The 21,342-nt window shown below is 41.7% G+C and overlaps 1 protein-coding gene across 5 annotated transcripts in view; it reads left to right on the top strand.

Moving 5' to 3' along the window:
* The window catches only part of TNFAIP8 (TNF alpha induced protein 8), a 66,264-nt gene that overhangs the window by 38,057 nt on the left and 6,865 nt on the right, over nt 1-21,342 (top strand). Inside the window, exon 1 of one of the 5 annotated variants that reach the window (XM_055791079.1) lies at nt 6,987-7,073. The exons of the other annotated variants lie outside the window; for them this stretch is intronic. Coding sequence (XP_055647054.1) covers nt 7,043-7,073 — 31 coding nt within the window. The 5' untranslated portion in view covers nt 6,987-7,042. Of the gene's footprint in view, nt 1-6,986; nt 7,074-21,342 lie in introns of those variants that run through there. 5 annotated transcript variants of the gene reach the window in all.

The following is a 21,342-nucleotide window of genomic DNA, read 5'->3' on the forward strand; positions in this document are numbered from 1 at the left end:
CAGCATGGTGTGGGTTTGTATGACACTAGGTTTGCCATATATTGCTCTGGCTATTTGGAAATGGAAGAATGGACAATCCTCAATAAACCACAAGCAGGGTGGAGAATGGAAGCTGAACAGGAGGATATAGAAATATGTGAGGACAGCACAGGGGAAGGGAGGGGGAATAGGATGAAGTGCTGGATGCCAAGCATGGTGCAGAAGCTGTTGAGGTGTCACATGATCTCTTGGAGCTCGACTTCTTATAATTTCTTAACCACATGGTAGAAACAAACACCCAGGTATCATTTGTGGGTCTGCCCAATAAGTGGAAGTATTGTGAGTGCTTCAGCAAGTGCCACAAGCATTATCTGAATTGGTCTGAAGTCTGTTGTGCAAAGGGGAAAAAATGAGTTCACAATAAGGAATAGAAAGCAGTGACAATGAAGCCAAAACCAGAAGTACCACTGCTCTTCAGATCTGGCTTATAGATCAACCTGCTAATGTTCTGGTTTAATCGTCTCTCTAGCTTTCAGTGGACTGAATTTTCCTAAGATATAAATAATACCTTGTATGTTGTTTATGCATGTGAGGACAAATTGCTTAAAAATTCTGCTCCATAGATCACTGAATCCTAAAATCGCTTAGGTTGGAAAAGACCTTTCAGATCATCAAGTCAAATCCAGCCGTTAATCCAGGACTGCCAAGTTCATCATTAAACCAGGTCCCAAAGCACTGCATCTATGTGTTTTTTAAACTCCTCAAGGAATGGTGATTCCACCACCTTACCACCTCCCTGGGCAGCCTGTTCCGGTGTTTGACCATCCCTTTCCATGGAGAAATTTTTCCTAACATCCAGTCTAAACCCCTCCCTGGCATAACTTGAGGCTGATTCCGTTTGTCCTGAGACTTGTTATCTGACAGAAGAGACTGACCCCCACCTGCCTACTATCTTCTTTCAGGTAGTTGTAGAAAGCAATAAGGTCCCTCCGGAGTCTCCTTTTCTCTGGGCTAAACACCCCCAGTCCCCTCAGCTGCTCCCCACAAGACCTGTGCCCCAGCCCCTTCCCCAGCCCCGCTGCCCGTCTCTGGACACGCTGCAGCCCCTCTACGTCCCTCTTGCAGAGAGGGGCCCAGACCTGAACACAGGGTTCGAGGGGCGGCCTCAGCAGTGCCCAGTGCAGGGGGACGGTCACTGCCCTGGTCCTGCTGGCCACACTGCTGGGGACACCAGCCAGGGTGCTGCTGGCCGCCTGGGCCCCCTGGGCACACTGCTGGCTCCTGCCCAGCCGGCCGTCACCCAGCACCCCCAGGCCCTTTCCCACCAGGCCCTTTCCAGCCGCTCTGCCCCAGCCTGTAGCGCTGCGTGGGGCTGGTGTGACCCAAGGGCAGGACCCGGCACTGAGCCCTGCTGAACCTCACACAACTGGCCTGGGCCCATCGCTCCAGCCTGCCCAGGTCCCTCTGCAGAGCCTCCTGCCCTCAGGCAGGTCAACACTCCCCACCTGAGTTGGTGTCACCTGCAAACTCACTGAGGGAGCACTTGATCCCCTTGTCCAGATTGTCAATAAAGATACTAAACAGAACTGGCCCCAGCGCTGAGCCCAGGGGAACACCACTTGTGACCAGCTGCCAGCTGGATGTAACTCCATTCACCACCACTCTTTGGGCTCGGACAGCCATCCAGCTTTTTACCCAGCACAGAGCACACCTGCCCAAGCCCTGAGCAGCCAGCTTCTCCGGGAGAATGCTGTGGGAGAGAGTGACAAAGGCTTCACTAAGGTCCACATAGACAACATGCACAGCCTTTCCCTCATCCTAGGGAGGTCATCTTGTCACACAAGGAGATCGGGAGATAACTGAGATGTTAAGAGTTGGGCTGTTGAGTGCTGTATGCTGAAAACAGTATTTCTGACATCAGTCAAAAACTGTCTAGGTTATCTTGATATATGTGTGTTTTATGATAGAAGATAATAAATAAAAAAAGGAGCGAAGTGTAGCTACAGCAACAACAGATATGGTATTGTACCAAATCCTTTTAGTCACAGAATTGTATAAACAGTGCTTTTAAAATCACACAGCTAATCAAAACTCCTCTTTTTACTCTAAACTATTAAACCTCAAATTAACAAAATTGCATAAGAGTTGGCATTTGTTTTTGCTGTGCTCATGCTACACAGACAGTGCATATTGCACTGTCTTTTGCAATAACAGAAGTAACACAACTACAGATGGTGTTGCTCTACCTCTGGGTTAGGAAATAATCTTAAAATAGCTTATTGGTTTGCTAATTTGAATGTCTGTGCAACTGTTTAAGTGTATAACTGAAAGCAGAACAACTTTGATACAATGCAAGAAAACTGAAATTTTACTTTTTTCTGTGACTCTGTTCCCTTCTCTCCACATCTTTCTTCTCTCCTCCCTGTGCACCTTCATGTACTTGTGATGTCTGGGTGCACCTTCGCACACATGTGATGTCTGTGTGTGGCAACAGCAGAAAGCACAAGACAGCAGGTCAGGGCTGCACTGTTTGGCTCCTGGGAGGATGCCTGGTAGGTGGGTTTCTGCATCCTAGGAGATAGGTGGTGCTGGGGGAAGCATCGTCATCTTGCTTTATGCTGCAAGATCTCAGTGCTTGCATTATGTGCCTGTAATCCACACCCACTGAAGAGTGTCCGAAGTTGAAAATGTGTCAACATGAAACCCCTTGTAATCAGAAATAGGTACAACTTGGGGCTACAGGAGAGAGGTGGTGTCACCTTTCTGTATATTACTGCATGATTGCTAAATGGCAAAGTTTACATAATCCCTAGGTTAAATAAGTGTGGTATCATTGAGTTTACTCTGTGAAAACAGCTGGTTGAAAAACTCTGTTTGTGGTAGGACTGTAAAAGCCAGTACTTCGTTTAGCTATACAATCTTACATAGGACAGTGTAGTGCAACACTTCTACTTTCTCATCATTGATCCACACAGCGTTCTCCATCTTTGCTACTTCATGGGTAGGAAAATCTCTACAGCATGGCTATTGGCATCGCATAAAGAAACCATAGCTGCAGTTATGTGTATTGTGATATTTCAGGGTACTTGTGTACCTCTGTCTTTTGTCTCACAGTTGGGAGTAGGGTGGGAAACCCAGATTTCCTCAGCCGCCGTCAGAGTTCTGTCATGTGGCTTCAAGTAACTCGGTGCAGTTACAGCCAGCAAAAGACATGTGGTTGTCTTGGAAAGAGACAATGATTGGTGGCTCTCATCTGTAGCAAGTTGGCATGGACATTATTTTTATTGTTTAAAGGTTTGCAACCCATTGAACATGACTTTTTCGAAGAGCAGAAGTTATCAGTTAACCAAACACGGGAGAGAAATTTTTTTACAAAAACCCACATGAATATGTAATACCTGAAGTGTTACATTACCACTTCCTTCTCTAGAACTGCTCTAGGGCTGTGCAGGGTTGTTTTTTGCAGTAGATTTAGTCTGGCTTCCATGGCAGCTGCCTCCTCTTGAAAGCTTCTTCCTGATACTTTCCATATAGTAGTGTTGCTTCCTCTTTTTTGTGAACCAAAACATTACAGTCTTTTTTGACATTTCGGCATCGAGCTTCAGAATCTTCTTGGCACTGATTTTAGCACCATTTTTGGGCTACTACGATTTTTATTATTTATTTTAAGTGTTTATAGAAGATGTGATAGGATTTGCCACCTGTGTCTCCATTAAGAAAATGCTTCTGTAAACAGAGCTGTCTCGGCATACATTCAGACACAAAACATGAACAAAGTTTTGAGCTGGGCTGGGGATGTGCTGACACAGCTACTCATCCTTTCACAATGCTCTGCGTGTTGCTGTAGTAAGCCAATGCCTGGCTACAGCCCATTCATTCTGTGGTAGCTCTGCCTTGGAGTTACCAGAAATAAGGACAATTTGCAAATGATGAGCTAAAACCCAAACTGAACCAAAACAAAACCAACTAAGTTTTTGGGGTTGTTTTGTTTTGGATTTTTTGTTTGGGTTTTTTTTTTTTTGGTTTGGTTTTTTTTTGGTTTGGTTTGGTTTGTTGTTTTTGGTTTTTGTTTTTTTTTTTTAAAGTAAAACCAGAAGGTTTTTGTTTCAGCAGAGAAGGGTTTAAAGGACCATAGTTCACTGTACCCAGCTTTGTGGCTTTTAGACTTTTAGCCACTTAATCTTAGTATGTAAACCCATTTTTTTGTCTGTGCTACACAAAAGATGTAATTTTTCTTTGGGAATTCTGGCCTTCACTCCAAGACACCATCTGTCCAAATGTGTGTTGGGTTTTCTGCCTTTCATTTTAGGAAGTTACTTTTCTTTTCCCTAACTGAATCTACCCTGTTAAATTTAGCTGTATCTATCGATTCTATTTTTAGAGGTTTTGTCATTCTTTGTTTTGGCCTTCCTACACTGCATTACATGCACAGTTTACTATGAAAGAAGGTTTTCCTTAAGCTTCCAGCCTGTTTACTCATCAAGGTATCAAAAAATCAGTCTGGATGCTTTGATAACTAACTGGTTCTTCCCTGCAGGTAAGGTAGTGCCATCCCTTACCTGGGTTCCAGCATTGTCCATGGATTCTGTTTACTTTTTGCCTGCCTTATTCCATTACTTTTACTGGCCTGCTAAGTAAAATTATTGGAGTTCGCTGGGTGTAAACTCTGAAGAAGGTGATAATGTCCTCATGACTGAATGCCAGTACAATTCACCACTTAAACTAAGGTCAGAAAATTAGCTACTTAAGCACTCTTCAGTCTGGTTGGGATCTTTTCAGCCAATGCATGTGTTTTGAAGAAGCATAACAACCAAAATGAAACATCAAAAACATTTCTGGAGTCTTAGTTGAGACCTGTATGCAGGAGGAACAAGGCTGAATGAAGAGATGTGTTCTTGGCTCTAGGGGAGAAAGAAAAACCATTGGGGTTTTGTTATCTGTGCAGAGAGGTTTGAAGTTTCTTAGATACTTGAGAAACCTTAATTTGCAGAACTTGCTGACATTTAACCACAAGGCTCATTATCTCTGTGTCTGCCCGTCATCTAAAATAACAAAAGGCATCCATTTATTGTGTAAGTCTATTCATGCAGGACTCTTGATACTGGCTTATATTATGGCTATTTTATCTCTCTACCAACACTCCCTTTGATAAAAGGTCCCCAAAAGCTATTGCAGTTCATCTTGACTAACACCAGGTTTCTTCCTGTTCCTCTTCTTATTCTGTGTGGGGTTTTTTGAGTGGTTTCAACCTCCTAAACAGTAATTACCCCAGATGAATAATTTAAAAAATACGTTGGCTTTTTTTTTTTTACTTGAAAATGTGGCTTCTTTAGCTAGTCCAATGTTGTAATTAGTTTAATACTATTATTTTTTTAGTAAAATACTAATTAATAAACTAATAAAATAAAAATATTTCATTCTCTGTGCTTTGAGGGATGTAGCTGCTGTGCTTTGCCACACTGCAGGAAACGATGAGGCCTGTAGAAGACACCTAGCTTCTTGAAGAATGTCCTTCAGGAACCCATTGAGCTGTGGTATTGCAAAAGAACAAATCACCAGTGTCACCATGAGCCTTTAACTAAAATGAGATCTGCATTTCTGAGGCATGGGAAAAGTACTGAGGAAAGAACAGTCTTTATCATTAATAAAATCACTCAAAATAGGACAAAAGTTGCCCACATTCTTAAGTATTATTTACCCTGGTTCCACAGCAACTTTGCTGTGGCTGAAAAGTTCATACCGCCTTTCCTGATTCTGTACCTTTTACTTACGAGACCATCCTACCGATTTACAGTCTTCCCATAAGCTTTAATGAATACAGCTGAATGTTACAATCTGAAATGTTTACTTATTTTTTCTCCTATGTGCCCCAACTTTGTGCAGCTAACATCTTTGGCTCTTTCTGACTTCATCTTGAAATGCACATATTTCTTCTACTTGGCTCCAGTAACAGGCTTGCTAACTGTTAATAGTATTACTTTCACAAAGACCCTGACAACCCTTCAGGCACAAGCATTTAACCTCGTGAGGGGGAGGTAGGTGGGATTTTGGTTGCGTGTTGGAGCTGACAGCACCATCAGGACTTCTCCTGAGATCACACTTATCCTTTTGTCTGAGCAATCACGTTTCCGTTGAGGTTTTGTCCTGCTTGCTGTACTAAAAATGTATTAAATGACTAAGTAGGAAGAGATGGTTCCTTTTGACAATGATTTTACTGGAGGCTGTGCCAACTGGAAAATAGGCTTCCAAGTAGTTCCCCCCCGACTTCGCTCTGAAGGCATGCGTGATGCAAGTTGGGGGCTGGCTGCAAGAGACCCTGGTTCTCTTGCTGTGCTGTGAAAGTGTCATGTAATAGTTAAAAATAATGATCTTTTCTAGGACGAAGGAGGGTCTGTAGCACAAAGAAATAAGTTTTTCCAAGGAGAAAAGGTGAATCGTTTCTTTCAGGGCAGATGGCACCATGCACTGAGCACGCGTGGAAGAAAAAATAACTTAAACTACCTGAAAGATGCTGCTTCTCGTCTATTAAGTGTGTATTTAGTCGTCCTATATCAGCCAGTGTTAATTATGGAGGCTACAGAACTACTTCCAGCTAATAACCAGTGTTGGAATGTACAGTTCAGGCTTAAAAAAATAACTTATTTCGATAGATCTTCCCGCACGTTAAGAGAGCCCCACCCCGGCGGTCAGTCGCGCAGCCGGGCGCTGCCCGCTCGCAGGGCTCGGGCCTGTCGCGGTCGCTGTCGCGGTCGCTGTCGCGGTCGCGGTCGCGGCGGGAGCCCGCCCTGCCCACGGGCCGGCAGCAGCTGCTCCCAGCGAGGCGCGGAGCCCGGGAGGCGCTGGCTCCCACACCGGCGCTGCTGTGCCGCTGAGAAAGGGGCGGGATCCTTTTCAAGTAGCTTAGTCGTGATTTGCTGAATTCATAGACTTTTCCCCTTAAAATCCCAACCCCCTCCACCCCCCCACCCTTTTTTTTTTTTCCTTCTTCTGTGAGAAGTTGACTTGCGGCTGCTTCCCAGCGCGCGCGCCGCGGTAGGCTGGCGCCCCGTGCCGCGCCGCCGCCATGAGCTCGGGGGCTGACGAGCCCAAGGAGGGTAGGTAGGGTGGCTGGGCGCCTGCTGCGCGCGGGCAGGCACCGCGCACCCCGCGCCGCCAGCCCGCTCCGGTGCGCGCGGAGGGGGGGCCCGGCGCCACGCAGCGTGCTCGGAGGGGAGCGGACGGTGCCCTGGCACAACGGCCCAGCCCCGCCGAGGTCCCTGGGCACGGAATGACCGCTGTTGGCACCCAGGGGTATCCGTCCGTCTGGGCAATGGCCATTTACTTGCATGCGGACGGCTGTTAGGCGGGGAGGAATGGTGTTTCAAAACACTGGTAGCAGAAGACCGAAAGAGGAAGATTTGTTTAATTTGGAAGCACTGTATTTTTCCACAGAAGAGGAAGTTGCATGGGGGAGAAGTGAAAGGTCATTATTTTGGGACAAAGCTTGGTGCCACTTACTTCCCTGTCCGAGTGAGTTGTGCATGCATGCATGCGTGTGCGTGTGTTAAAGCTGAGGAGAGTGTGCCAGAGCTATAGGGTTTCATTTACTGCTTCTGGAGTGGAACGTGTGGAAGAGCTGGAACTGCTCCAACAAAAATACAGTTATTCCCTAGTGTTGATTGGGAGGGGGTGCGAGCCAGAGTAAGACAGTAGGGAGTAAGCGGGGGAGGAGGAGGGCAATTTCCTGAAAGTGCCAATATACAAAAGAGCATTTATACAGAAGAGGGAACAGGGCAGTGGTGGGGTTATACACTGGATTTCTTAGAACAGAATTGATGTTTCATGATTATGAATAGTGCTTAGGGAGATTCAAACTTACGGAGATCCATTATAGCTCAGAAAAATAATTTTAAAACCTCAACAGATAAGCAAGCAGCAGGGCAACCTGAGGAGTTTGCATTTGATGAAGACAATAACTTTTCAGAATATTTCAGATGGTTTTCCTCTCACACTCTGTACAACTTTTCTCACTTGAAGAGTAACGTTACCAGGGGCCTCTATCTCCTTACTTGCATAAAGCAACTCTGTTGTTTTGCAGAAGAGTCAGCTTGGACTGAATCAAACGTAACACTAATTATACTGATAGAACCTGGTTCGTAATGAAGCATGATAGCCTGTGTCTGATAAGAATTACAACAGTGCTGTTTTCTTTTTCTTCTTTCATCTCATTGAATGAGCAGGTGAACTAAAAGGCGTTTCTTTTTGTTTTCCCAAGAAGATTCTGTAGGACAGATTTATCAAAAAGCAGAGCTGCAAAAATATTTCTCTATAGAAACTGTTTGAAAAAGGGAATATGTGAATAAGAATATGAAAATGTGAGCATTCTCCCTCAGTTTTACAGTAGCAGAGATCAGCATGCATGCCGTAGCATGAAAGATCATCTAGTTTCATACAGGAAGCTGCAGCCAATTTTACCAAGTTGGCTTTGTTTGAAATGTAGATTTTTCTTGTTGAAAGAAACCTCTTACCTTTTTAGATGACTCATATTCTTAAAATCCTTTGAAAATATTTTTGCCTTTCTGTACATTTCTTTTGAAACAATTTGAGATGCCAGGATCTTCATGATGAAAAAAGCACTTGGAGCAGGTGGCTGAGACTGGAAAGAAAGGGTAGCTTTTGGTTTGTTATTTTTAGCTGGGAAAATACTTGGGTATTGCTGTCCTGTGATTTTAATAGGTTAGAATGGAAAATAAAAACAGTAGCCATTGTGGGAAGATGAGGTACAGATGTCACTGAGGTGGTTTTTCAGTCAGTCCGTAAATGTATGGCTGGTAATACACTCCCACTTGTAAAGGAATAATTTAGAAGATGCAGAAGAAAAGGGGGGTTAGTGTGTCTGTGAATAAAGACTGGGACTAACAGGTAGATACGTAGAAGTGCAGCTTTTACACTGCTTTGCCTAGTCTGATTGAATATAGCATGAAAGGTCACTGATCAAAATACTGAAAAATACTGTCAAAATACCTGTGGATTTCTCATGGTCCAGTGTATGTGGCATAAAACAGGCATTCAGAGTCTTTAAAGTAGCTCTGTTTTGTCAAGAAACTGCTTTTTGCATGAAGCAAATTGATGCTTCACAAATTCAAACTGAATTTGGGGCTAAGGCTTTTGACACTGAACATAAATAATCTGAAGTGGTTTACTAAAGGGGTGGTGGGTAATTTTTCCTTTAGGTGCAAGACTGAATGTCACTCTAGAGGAGAAATTCCGATTTACCCACAGATTATGAGGTTGAGCTAGGGAATTAGTAGGTGAAGGCCTGTGACACTATGGAAGGGGTAGAGGGTACACTTGGAAAATTATAAAGTAGTTACTTTACCAGATTCTGTACATTTCAAGGCCAGAGTTAGCGATGAAAGCATAGTGGTTAATCTGCTGCATGCTAAAAAGTGAAACAAGGACAAAGCTAGAGGAAAAATATTATTTTACTGTTGTTTGTAAACAAAGTCAGAATTTTTCTATTTTCCTTAAAGCAGACATGCTCTAGTGGCCCGGGCAGCATCACTGGCCAGGAGCTAGTGAAGGGATATGTGTAAGGAGCTCTGAAATTCGGTTGCAGCTTCCAGGCATGAATCTTAGACCATGTGTTGGAAGATCAGTCTGAACAAAAAGGTTTGAGGGTACAGTAATAGCATTGAACATTGCGTGTGTTCTGACAGTGAACTGGTGCTGAAGTGAGCAATACTTCACTTCCAGCTACTTTATACAATCGAATCACAGTATTTGGAGAACATTGGGATGTCTATAAAAGTAGGTCTAATGGGTTAATATAGATTTTTTTTTTTTTTAAATCTGCATAACAAGATCAAAGTTCATTTTTACAGTAATAAAACCTTTACCTATGTTACAGTGAAACGCAAGGTCAGGGTCAATTTTGAATGGTGAACACCTGAAGATTTTCTTTTTTATACTTAATTGAACAAAGATAGAATCTTTGACCTCAAGTTAAATCTTACGTTTTTAGCAGGAAATGTGAGAAAAAAGACTGTACTAGAAAGACAGTCATTACCACACTGTATTTCTTACTAATTGCTGGATATGGGCTATGTAGCAGTATATCTAAGCTTTCCAGCTTGTCTTTGATCTCTGCGTGGTCTGTATTAGAACGGTAACATGAAACAGGTTTTTTTTCTTCCATCATGCTGCTTAGTAACATTAGAACAGTCTTTGTATTCATCTGCATACCACAGTGCCATGGTAAATGTATTTGTGTGTGTTGGTGTATGTATGGCATCAATCTGTACTGCGTTTACAGATTCCAAGAACTGTCATGATGTGAATAACCCTGGGATATTTTCTTGTAGTTGCTTTTGCCCTGGATGAAACAAAGAGCATGGTAAAGAAGACTGTAGCATTTCAACTGCCAGGCATAATTTCAGTCTGGTGTTGCATGGTGGCATGTCATGTACCAAGGAAGGTACCAAATGGTTTCAGGCTGTTGACTCAATTCCTTTTTGAGATACGAAGGCAACGTTCTTAATGCTGTCATCTTAAAAATATGTATCAAGAATAAACCTTTTCAAATATATGATAATGCCAGTTAAAATTACTGTGGTGTTAACGAATTTTTTACATGGTATTTTTCAATAGAAGGAAATAGTAATATATGTTATGCTCCAGAAAACTTCAGCTTCATTCTACAGGTTTTATGTTGTATATTTAGAAAACAACTGGGGATAAATCTAATGTCGAAAAGGAAAAATAAGATAATAACAGGTATCAGAGTGAATGTAATACATAGCCTATGAAATGATGGATATTCTGTTACAAACCTGGAAGCAGTGCATTGCACCTTTTATTGTGCTTAGTTTTAAGTACCGTGTTTCGTGGGAGAGAGAGATCTCTGCATTCCTGCAAGTGCTCACAGCTTTTTTAGACACAATTCGTGTTTTTTAATCCGAGGGAGATTACTGAGGAATGAGCTCACCTGTTTTGTTCCTTTTAGAGTGCAGCGCAGACCACAGCGGTTATAAAATCACAGAGCGCTCACTGTTTTGAGAAGTCAGTACTCCCTCCCGTAGGTAGTCATGGATTTGCTTTGACATTTTGTAGTCACCTGTCATTGTGTCAGAGTTTTCCAGGGTAGAATTGTGTTCAGTTAGATAAGAGATTTTCTGCTCTTGTGCTCCTACAGGCCACTTACTCCATCCAGAACATAGATGGGAGTCCATAATGTATGATCCTCCATCTCACTGTCTTCAAAACTAGCATTTATTAGAATCTTTTATGCTTTTGTGACAGTGAATGGAGAGATCCAAACTGTGCAAGCAAAGCATTATCCATACAAGCAACTAGTACAGTACTCCCGTATATCAGACCCGCCTTCTCTCTCACCCCGAAGACTAAAAACGTGAGCTTCCTTTGTTTCACCTGCTCTTCGCCTACCCTCCCTTGTCAAAACAACAATCTCCATAAAATATACAGACCAGTGAAACAGGGAGCTTTTGTTGAGGGTAGTCTGAAAAATTCAGTTTGGGAGCAGGAAGAATCATCTGGCCCCAGTGAAAGTGTCAGAGATCTGGGTTAGTCAATTTCAGGACATCTTTATTCCTCCGATAACTTTCCTACTGCCAGTGAAGAAATTAAAAGATTACAAGGGTCATACATGTGTACACAGCTCTGTAAAGCTGAGCAACGCTTAACAATTTGGCATGTCTTGTAACGCCTTCTATAGGCTATTAGAATTGAAGACTAATAGGACAAGCTAAAGGCAACATAGATCACTTTTAGCACAGAAAAGAAGGAAAAAAAGATGTAAGCTTCTGAGACATTGGAAAGAATTACTGCTAACCAGACCCTTTAATACCATATCACATATGCATGGGGAAAGCATTGCCAGAGGTAAAAATAGTGGGGGTGGAGCAAGATGATAACACCGTAATGAGGAAGGAGCAGTGGGAAATTTTGATGAAGTGTACAGGCAAGTTAGAACTGCTAGATATTTAAAATGTAGTTTGGAGGATTGTACTTTTAATGAAGCAAGATACAGGGTTTTGACAGGAATACAACTGTCGTGGTTTGTAGTACAACTGCTGCAGCTCCATCTAGATGTAGGCACTAGAATCTGTCAGTAAGAGCACTGACTTAAAGCTGTTTAAAACCATTAGACTCTGGAAGCAGCTCTGCATCTCTCCCCTTAAAAATCGAAGGAATGGTTGGTTTTATTTTCCTGGGCAAATCAGAGTAACCTTTATGATAATCTATCCGGGAATGGGTTAGGTGGCCACTCTCATTGCTTCCTCTATGGACTCAATTGAATGGGTTGAACACCTGTTTTTTGTTGTATACCATGTTTGGAAGTCAATATGGAGTAGTTGTCTTCTGCAGAACCCTTTGTACTCCATGTATTTGGCTATCTTTTCCTTGTGCAGCTGGAGCAGATGAGGAAGCTAAGCTAGGTGATAATTTGAGCAGAGGCCATGGGATAAGCACTAGCTGTAGCTGGTAGGTTACTGCAGAGAATCACTGGAACTATTAACAGGTTAATAATTTAGCTGCAATTGTTGGGTTGAATGCTAGATTGCTTTGAGAAAATTCCATTAATATAATTATACTTATGCAATCAAATATTTTAATCCATTGCAACCTTCAAGACTCATACCTTTAACTTCAAACAAGATACAGTCCTTTGAGCTGTCTGGTCAATAGAGAGAATCATAGACTAACTGAGGCTGCAGGGAGCTTCTGGAGCTTATCAGGCACAACCTTCCACTTCAGGCAGAGCCAGCTTCGACGTTGGATCCAAATTCAAAGTTAGATGAGGTTGCTCAGGCTTTCTCCAGTCAAGTTGGTAGCGTCTGCGAGAATGGTGGTCCCACAGTTTCTCAAGCAACATGTTCCAGTGTTTGACCGCCCTTGCTACAAAGGTGGTTATTCCTAATGCTTGTGTCTGTTGCCCCCCGTTCTTTTGCTGTATATCCTCAAAAAAAGCCTGGCTCTGTCTTCTCTGTAACTATTCAGTAACAGGTTAGGTGCAGTGGTTAGGTCCACATTAGCCTTCAGGTTGAGCAAACCTAGAGCTCTCAGCCTGTCCTCGGTATCATGCACTGCAGCTCCCTAACCATCCCAGTGGCTGTCTGCTGGACTCACTTCAGTTTGTCAGCTCCTTTTTTTGGGCGATATGGTGGACTCCAAAACTGGACACAGTACTCCACATATGCAAAGATAGTACTTTGTTTTGAAATTCTGTCAGTCTTTTCCATCATGCAGAATTGATTGTTGCACTGGAGACTTAGTTTCCCTGCCTTCCTTCCATTTATCAGTGGATGACAGCATGTGCTATATTATAGTACTTCTTAGACCCTTGGGTTATTTTTTTAAGGAATTTGCAAACTTTGCACTGTCATAAATGAGAGAGACTTTAGAGATCAGGGAGGAAAAGTCAGTGAATTCTGGAGAATCAAAAGAAATATCTGGGTAAGGGAAGGGCCTTGCACCTCCATTTCAAAAGGCTGTATTCTGTGTCAGGATTCTTTCTAAGTATAGCAACAGGCCAAATCAATGGCTTCTAAGAATAATGAGATGTGCCAGGGCTAACATAAGGAAAATGTAACGCTCAAATACTAATTGTAATTTGTAATTTTTATTCAACAGCATACATCTTTCCTTTAATCAGTAATGGTTTATCATTTGGTCAAGTCTTCTGTCAAATGTAACAGTTTCATAAGTGTTCTTAAATACTGCTTTTTGAGAAGCAAATTACTTCCCCTCTCCACTCTCTCCTCATGCATTTCAAGTCTCTATAAACACATTTGGGTAGTAATTAAAGCAAATTAAAACTGTATTGCAGGTGTTATTTCAACCTTCTGGAGCAATTTTTTCTTACAATTAGATTGCAAAATGTGGTAAGAGGAGAACATATCATAAAGAGGTGTGAAAGAGCTACTGATTTTTCTGCTACTTTATGAAACAACTTCTGTTTTTCTGTACCTCACACTCAATAGAAGAAGTAGTGTTTCATCAGTTTCAGAAGAGAACAGTTTCATCAATTTCATAATGGCGTTAAAGCCAGAATGACTTGTTTTTCATGTTTAAGGCTTAATTTTTCATGTTTGCATATTAGGTAGATACTTCGTAGATCCGGTGGTAGCACTGTCAGTAGTAACAGTTGCTGTATATAACTCTGTGAAAGATTTTGAGTGCTTTGACTGTTTCTGCATTAATAAATAGCACCAATCTGATTGTTAGTCATACACGCATTGACCTTAACATTTTTTTTTTTGTATTGTGGGAAATCTGGAAGTTACAGGTTTTCATGTTTTCTCTGTCTGCATCTGTGGTTTTTAATGGTAGGTGTACACTTTTGTGGATGCATCTCCATCATGACAACTGAATACACTGTGGGTTAGCGGTGTAAATGCAACTGCCAGCAACTTGGTAATTTTAACCAGAACATCAGCAAAAGCACAAGCCTTAAATCTGCTGTCAGTTGTACACAGCCTTGTTTTGAGTGACGAGGAGAGAAACTGGGAAAGCTGTACTTTGAGAGTTTCATTCTACATTAATCTGTTTGGGATGTTTTTTCATGCATTTTGTTTTTCTTCATAAGATTCCCTGCCTGGTTTGGGGTCTGGTTTGATTCAGTTTCATCATGTGATTCTGTGTCGCACTTCTTTTTTGTGGTTCATTTCTAGTGCTTGGCTGGCTAGCAGTGAGAAGTAGAGAGCCTGCGTTTCTGCATGGCGTGGCAGATTCAGGCTGGGGAACTTGGGATCCAAAATCTTCACCACAGATCTGTTTCAGCAGAAGCAATGTAGAGGACTGAATAGACACTGTATAAACTAATGTATTTTTCCCTACCTTTTGCTGAATTCAGTATTGATATTTGTAACTATACAGATCAGTAATGAAAGATCAAATAGTCTGTTTTGCATTGCAATGGAGGAAACCTGCACTTCAGTTTGACATACGATATACAAATGCTAGGGTCTCTGCAGAGGGTCCTGTTCCTGCTGGCAGTTTACAATAATGAGGCTATAATGCTGTAAAGTGGCAGTTAGCATTTAGTTTATTTGAGAGCATTTATCCTTGAAAGGTTTGTAATCTGAAATCCAGGGACATACTCTGAGATGTATTTTGCATATCTATGAAGGTCAGTACTGGCAGGTTTCTCTAAGGCATTGGTAGCTGACTGGTGATTTCAGTGGACCTCTAAGAATGTGCTACCCTCAAGTCTTGATCCCAAAATGTTTACGTTTCACTTCATACAGGAATTAACAAAGCACTGAATCACTGCATGCACAGACAAGCTTCCACTTAATTAACTTCATTAAGGTGTGTAGAAAACTTTGACTTTGAAAAATGCAGAAATTCCATTGGTTTAAAACTTAAAGCTTTTGCTTTTACTATGTCCACCTTATGAAACTCCTCTACAAAGATAATTTTATTTATAGAAGGAAGAAAATTTTGGTTTAATATTCGCAAAAGCAAGTACACGACACTTGAGAACATTTCAGCTACTGATTCGAAGGGCTGCTTTTTCCTATGGGCAAAAGAGGAAATGAATGAATATTCCTGTTCACTTAAAAAAAAATTGTAATAAAAATATTCCCTTAGAAGTAGTGATTTAGACTTTACTTCAGAAACTAACAAAGAACGTGAAACAATGAATTGTGAGTTTGAGCAGCTGTGAACAGAAATAGTGGGTACTTCAGGAAGGGGTAAGAATAAAGTTCGGCTGTGATGTCTACATCTGTGGTAAGATGTCTTTGCCAAGCCCACAGCTTTGTCTTCGATGCTGGAGATCAGAGATTTAGAAGTCTGTAATGCAAGGTGTTATGTTTAAACTAACCTTTCTTTGCAACAAGCAGTTGTTTTTTTGTAGTCAATGGGAAGAGACGTAAATTGTGGTGGATTTTGATCAATGCGTTTTGGCTTGTTACGTAATGCCGTGCGGTATGGGAGATGAGGGTAGCAGTATCATGGCGGGGTGAAAAGAAGCTGTTATTTTTATTTCAGTGCAGAATTGGTGGTGTTTAACCACCTAAGGCCTTTCATTCTCCGAGTTCAATTCTGCATTCCCTCCTTCTTACTTGTTGGTTAATAATCATGAAAATCTCAAGCAAAACAACCTTTCCTGGTGGTGAAATCCCTTCATAGCTGATCAGTGCTGTTCGTCACCTACTTAAAAATGCCATTTGATGCCAGTGTACAGTACAGAAGCCAGACATTTAAATTCTGCAGTAGTCAACGGCTGTAAAAAAAGTACATTCAATCTCCGGCGCCATGCCCTAGGGAGTGAACTACAAAATAGATGCAGGTTTTACAGAATCACAGAACAGTTGAGGCTGAAAGGGACCTCTGGAGGCTATCTAGTTTTAGTCAGTCAATATATTTGCAACATTTACAATTAAATAGGATTGCTAGTGCTCTGCTAAATATCAAATTTCTGTTTCCGAGTAATACTACTTCCTGACATAAAAGAAAGTAACAGTGTCACACATAATGTTTAACAAGAAGATACAATTTATAAGAAGAACAAGTTGCTAACATTAGTAAAAGACCTGGTTTTTTCTCTTATGCTTTAAATTCTACTAGGATTTAATGACATCAGTGAAAGCAAAACCAAACTCTTAAGGCACATGGGGAGGTGGACCTGTGCTTTGACAGTCTTAGTTTATGCTTGAGAGTTTAGATGTTGTTAAGGCAAAGATTTTAAAGGTGGGGGTTTTTTTTCCAAGTAAGTGTTACAGAAGTACTTTGCATACTTTATCAGATGTTCTGAGCATTGGTTTCAAATTGGAGATGCAAGGAATAAAGCAAACCAAGTAAAACAAACAGGAGTCAACGCAAAGCCTGCAAAAGATAGGTTGTGCATTTGAGCCCTGGGGAGCCTGTTCTGAACTGACAGCAAAGGGGGTAAGGGAATGAAGGAGATAAAATACTCTCAGCTTACATTCTGGCTTTTGTGTGAACCAGTGTGGCCAGCAGGACCAGGGCAGTGACCGTCCCCCTGCACTGGGCACTGCTGAGGCCGCCCCTCGAACCCTGTGTTCAGGTCTGGGCCCCTCTCTGCAAGGGGGACGTAGAGGGGCTGCAGCGTGTCCAGAGACGGGCAGTGGGGCTGGGGAAGGGGCTGGGGCACAGGTCTGATGAGGAGCAGCTGAGGGGGCTGGGGGTGTTTAGCCTGGAGGAGACTTCAGAGGGACCTTACTGCTCCCTACAGCTCCCTGCAAGGAGGCTGTAGGCAGGTGGGGGTCGGTCTCTTCTCCCAGATAAGTAGGAACAGGACAAGAGGAAGTGGCCTCAAGTTATGCCAGGGGAGTTTAGATTGGATATTATGAAAAATTTATTTACGGAAGGGGTGGTCAAGCACTGGAACAGGCTGCCCAGGCAGGTGGTGGAATCACCATCTCTGGAGGTGTTTAAAAAAGGCATAGATGTGGTGCTTGGGGACATGGTTTAGTGGTGGACTTGGCAGTCCTGGGTTAATGGTTGGACCTGGTGATCTCAAAGGTCTTTTCCAACATAAATGATTCTCTTATTCTATGATTTCATTGCTGGAAGTTTGCATGAAAGTCCTGGTAGATGTACTATGGATACAGAGGGAACAGGCTGCGGCTACTAAATACTGGGGGGGGCGGGCAGGGATTAAGACATAGAGGGTGCTTTATTTTGCCCTTTGTGGAAGAGGAAAATAAGGGAAATGCATGTTAGCAGTGGCAGCGGAAAAGACCACTATGGCCACCAAGTGTAGTCCTCCATAATCACAGGTATCATGACTGACTGGTGGAGAAGAGTAGACAAAGCATATATTGTATGTACAGTCATGCATGTAATGCCAGAAAACTTACCCTTCATGCTATAAAACAGGAAGGCAGGGAGTGAAAAATTTACAAACTGCAAGAGAGATAAAGGGTGTCACTAGCGTCCCAGGCCAGAAGAACAGTCAGTATCTGATAAGTAAAATTCTTAGATGGCATATTTTCTTGTTTTTTAGAATCTGTTTCAGTGTTGATACTGAAAAAAGAATATACTAACCAGACACCTGAGACTTGAGTGTCCTGGGAATGATTACTGGGTTTTTTTGTCTATCTGGCCTGTAGCTGTGGCAGTCTTCACCATCTCAGAGGTTTCTTTGGAAAGACAGAAATCAAATTATGTGCCTGTGGGGCACGTGTCACTTAGTGTCTCAGGGCAACCAGTGGAAGATACAAGACTAAAATATATATAAACAAAATGTAAGCTAGAAATCCAGCCTTTTTTCAACATTAAAATGAAAGAGGGATACTGGGGGACTCCCATGCCATCTGCAAGAAACAGACAGGGTGGCGTACAGGTCAACATTGAGAACAGAGAAGCCCAACTAGAAATGCATGGAAAACATTATTTTCGAAGCCTTTGCAAGATTATTCACAAACCTGTCATGTGAACTTTCTGAAGCCTCTGCTGTGGCTTCCTTTACATGCTATTGAAAATATATGCCCTTTGCATTTTGACAGTCAGGTTTTCTACCTGATGCTTGTAAATTGAGTTCCCCATTCCTCTCCTGCCAGATTGCCATCTTGTCCCGACCTTCCAGTGAATTATATTTTTGCTACATATAACTTAAACTTCCTCTTAACTTCCTCTCCTGCCCCTTTGTCAAATTCAAGTCTCTGCAGTAGATTCAAAGTTCCCCAGGGCTGCTGGTCTCAGGACTTTCCCTTCTGCATTAAAGCCAGACGCTCTCCTGTTACACTCTAGTTCCTGTGTCTATAGTTAAGCGTTTTTTGTGAGAAGGCATTCTTTTTGCCAGGGTGGTTGTAAGAGCAATTAAATGCCTTTTTTAAAACTTTAACTTTTGATAAAACATTCAGTTCTAATGACCATATTATTTTATTGGAAGTGCCACTTGGGTTAGTAAGCTTGGCACTGTTGCCTTGCTGCAGTTTGGTACGTGTTTCTGCAGGCTGGATTAAAAAAACCCAAAACAGTACCTGTGCCATTTGCTCGATAAGAAGGACCTAATGATGCTTTATTTCCTATGAAAAGATTTGTGCAGTATTACTGTTGAGCGTGCAAGGACACCTGGTAGATACAGAGGAACTTGATATAACCCTGAAATAGCCAAAACTGAAATACACAGGCTGGGTGTTTAATACCACAGCACCTGTTGTTACATTCCAGCAAGGATAACAAATGGTGGCAAAGGAGTGAAATACCAAATTAAGTTCATGACCCCTCTCTGTGTGACTGTCATTTTCTCTGTTTAATGTCCAGCATATTTTAAATTCTGCTTCTCTTAAGAGCAATCATCAGAAGTTAATCTGATGTTTTTTCTTCTTGTTAAAGCTGCACTGTTCATTAAAATACATGCAGAAGCTCTAGGAAAAATGGCTTTTAAGAAAGCTTTTAATATTTCTAAATCAGCTACAGTATATGTATCATGTGATACACAGGGTGACTGTGGGAAGCACAGGCATGCAAAACCAGAATAACTTGTTGGCACAGACTGCTCTCATGGGACTGCAAAACTCTGCACAAACATTCAAGTTGGATATAGCATCTTTCCTTGCCACACTACCCAGCCTTAACCTCTAGGTACTTTCTTTGGCAATTCTTCTCACCTCTTGATCAAAAAAGTATTTTGTTTTCCATTTTCTCATGGTTTGTTTTTGGTTTTGCAGCTAGAATGTGGGTCATCTTTTGCCATTGGTCAAATTTTGGACATTTTAGTACAATAAAGCTAGGATTAAATAGCAAAATCAGGAAGCATATATAACGATCTATGTGTTTTGCAAACCTACAGGCAATTACTTCTTCAGCACTTAATATTGACTCGATCCCACAGGTGTTTGCTAGTTTTTCTTTTATCTTGCCCATGTTCTTGCTGGTGAATGTATGCAGTATGATTACAGATTAGACATGCAGTGGATTTCAAAAAAATGCTTGATTAGCCAGATTTTTTCCAAAAATTGATTAAGTGTTGCTTCAGAGTGACTTGCAGCCTCAGAGCCGACTTCCAAATTCAGTCAGCCTGCTCATGCAATATTTGCTATGCATTAGGTGTGGCTTCAGATTGGGTATTTTTTCTTTTGAAGGTCTTCCAGTGTGAATGTTAAAATTGGTACACATTGTTTGATGTATTAACATTCTCATAGTATGCTCAGTTTGTAAAGGTTACGGTGAGTGAGAATTTAGTACAATTTACTTGTGCTCATTAAGAGAACTGTAGGCAAAGGTTACTTACCTTTATGAATGAATGCTTTGTATGCACTGAAAATTTGTTTCAACTGTTTTCTGGTTAAAATTGATACTGATATATAAATTTCCCTTGTTTAAAAACAAGGTGCCAAATAAAATATTTGCTCTTCAAATAAGGAACATGTGTACCAGACTCAAAAAAGTAGAGATGTTATGTGTAAGAATTAAGTACTGTATAGGGCCCTTGTTTGTTGGGTTGGGTTTTTTTCTACTTCTGCTGTTTGCCCTCTGGGTTATCCACTGCCTGATCATGCTTGCCTGTGCTATCTGCCTTGTTGCAGTCCTTTTCACAATAAACTCTGTGGCTGGTCTCTTCTAACCCCTGCCATCAGTCAGCTTAGAAATTGCAATCCCAGTGTCTGAGGCTGAAGAGTGAAAGCTGTCAGAGCACTGTCTGGTCTTGCAGGTCTGGTACAACCTTCAGTTTTCATCAGCTTTTGAAAAGCCAACAAGTGAACAGATGCTTGCAAACGCAGAGACTGGCCAGTATGCTGAAGTGGCTGTCTGGGGACTGCTGTGTTTTTGGAATGATTTCTACATTGCATCTACTGTATCTGTGCTTTTAGAAAATGTAAATGTGTAATGCATCTTTCACCCAGGAAACTTTGAAGCACATGGATAAGAATCACAACACTGACTCTTCTGTTTAAAAAAAACCAACAAAACACACCACCAAAAAATGTTCTTTGAAACTGTGACTCACTCAGGTGGTTATTAAGAAGCAGCTACAAATCATGGTGGCAGCTAGAAAAATCAGCTTACCTTATTCATATCTGAAGAATTCATAGTCTATGTCCTATCGCTCGTTTTTTTTAAATCTTATTGTCACATAATAAGCACATTATGAAAATTGTTACAGCTCTGGTAATAGGCATATGACTCTATTTTAACTGCCTGTTCTGTGCTTCAGGACTTGTTCATTCACTGATGCTAGCTCTTGCAGTTTACCACCATTGGAGCTTTACCTTACTGAAGTCATGTGTTTATACATGAAGTCATATATTTATACACCTCAGCTTACTTACTTTTTTTGAGGTTTCTGGTCTTTATCATTCCTGAAAACAGGGGTAGCTCTGTAGAGACTCAGAAAGCAGAAGGCACAAGAAACAGTAAAAATTCAGTGATTATTATTTTTTTTTT

The sequence above is a fragment of the Falco peregrinus genome, chromosome Z (assembly GCF_023634155.1).
Source record: "Falco peregrinus isolate bFalPer1 chromosome Z, bFalPer1.pri, whole genome shotgun sequence".
Classification (NCBI taxonomy): domain Eukaryota; kingdom Metazoa; phylum Chordata; class Aves; order Falconiformes; family Falconidae; genus Falco; species Falco peregrinus.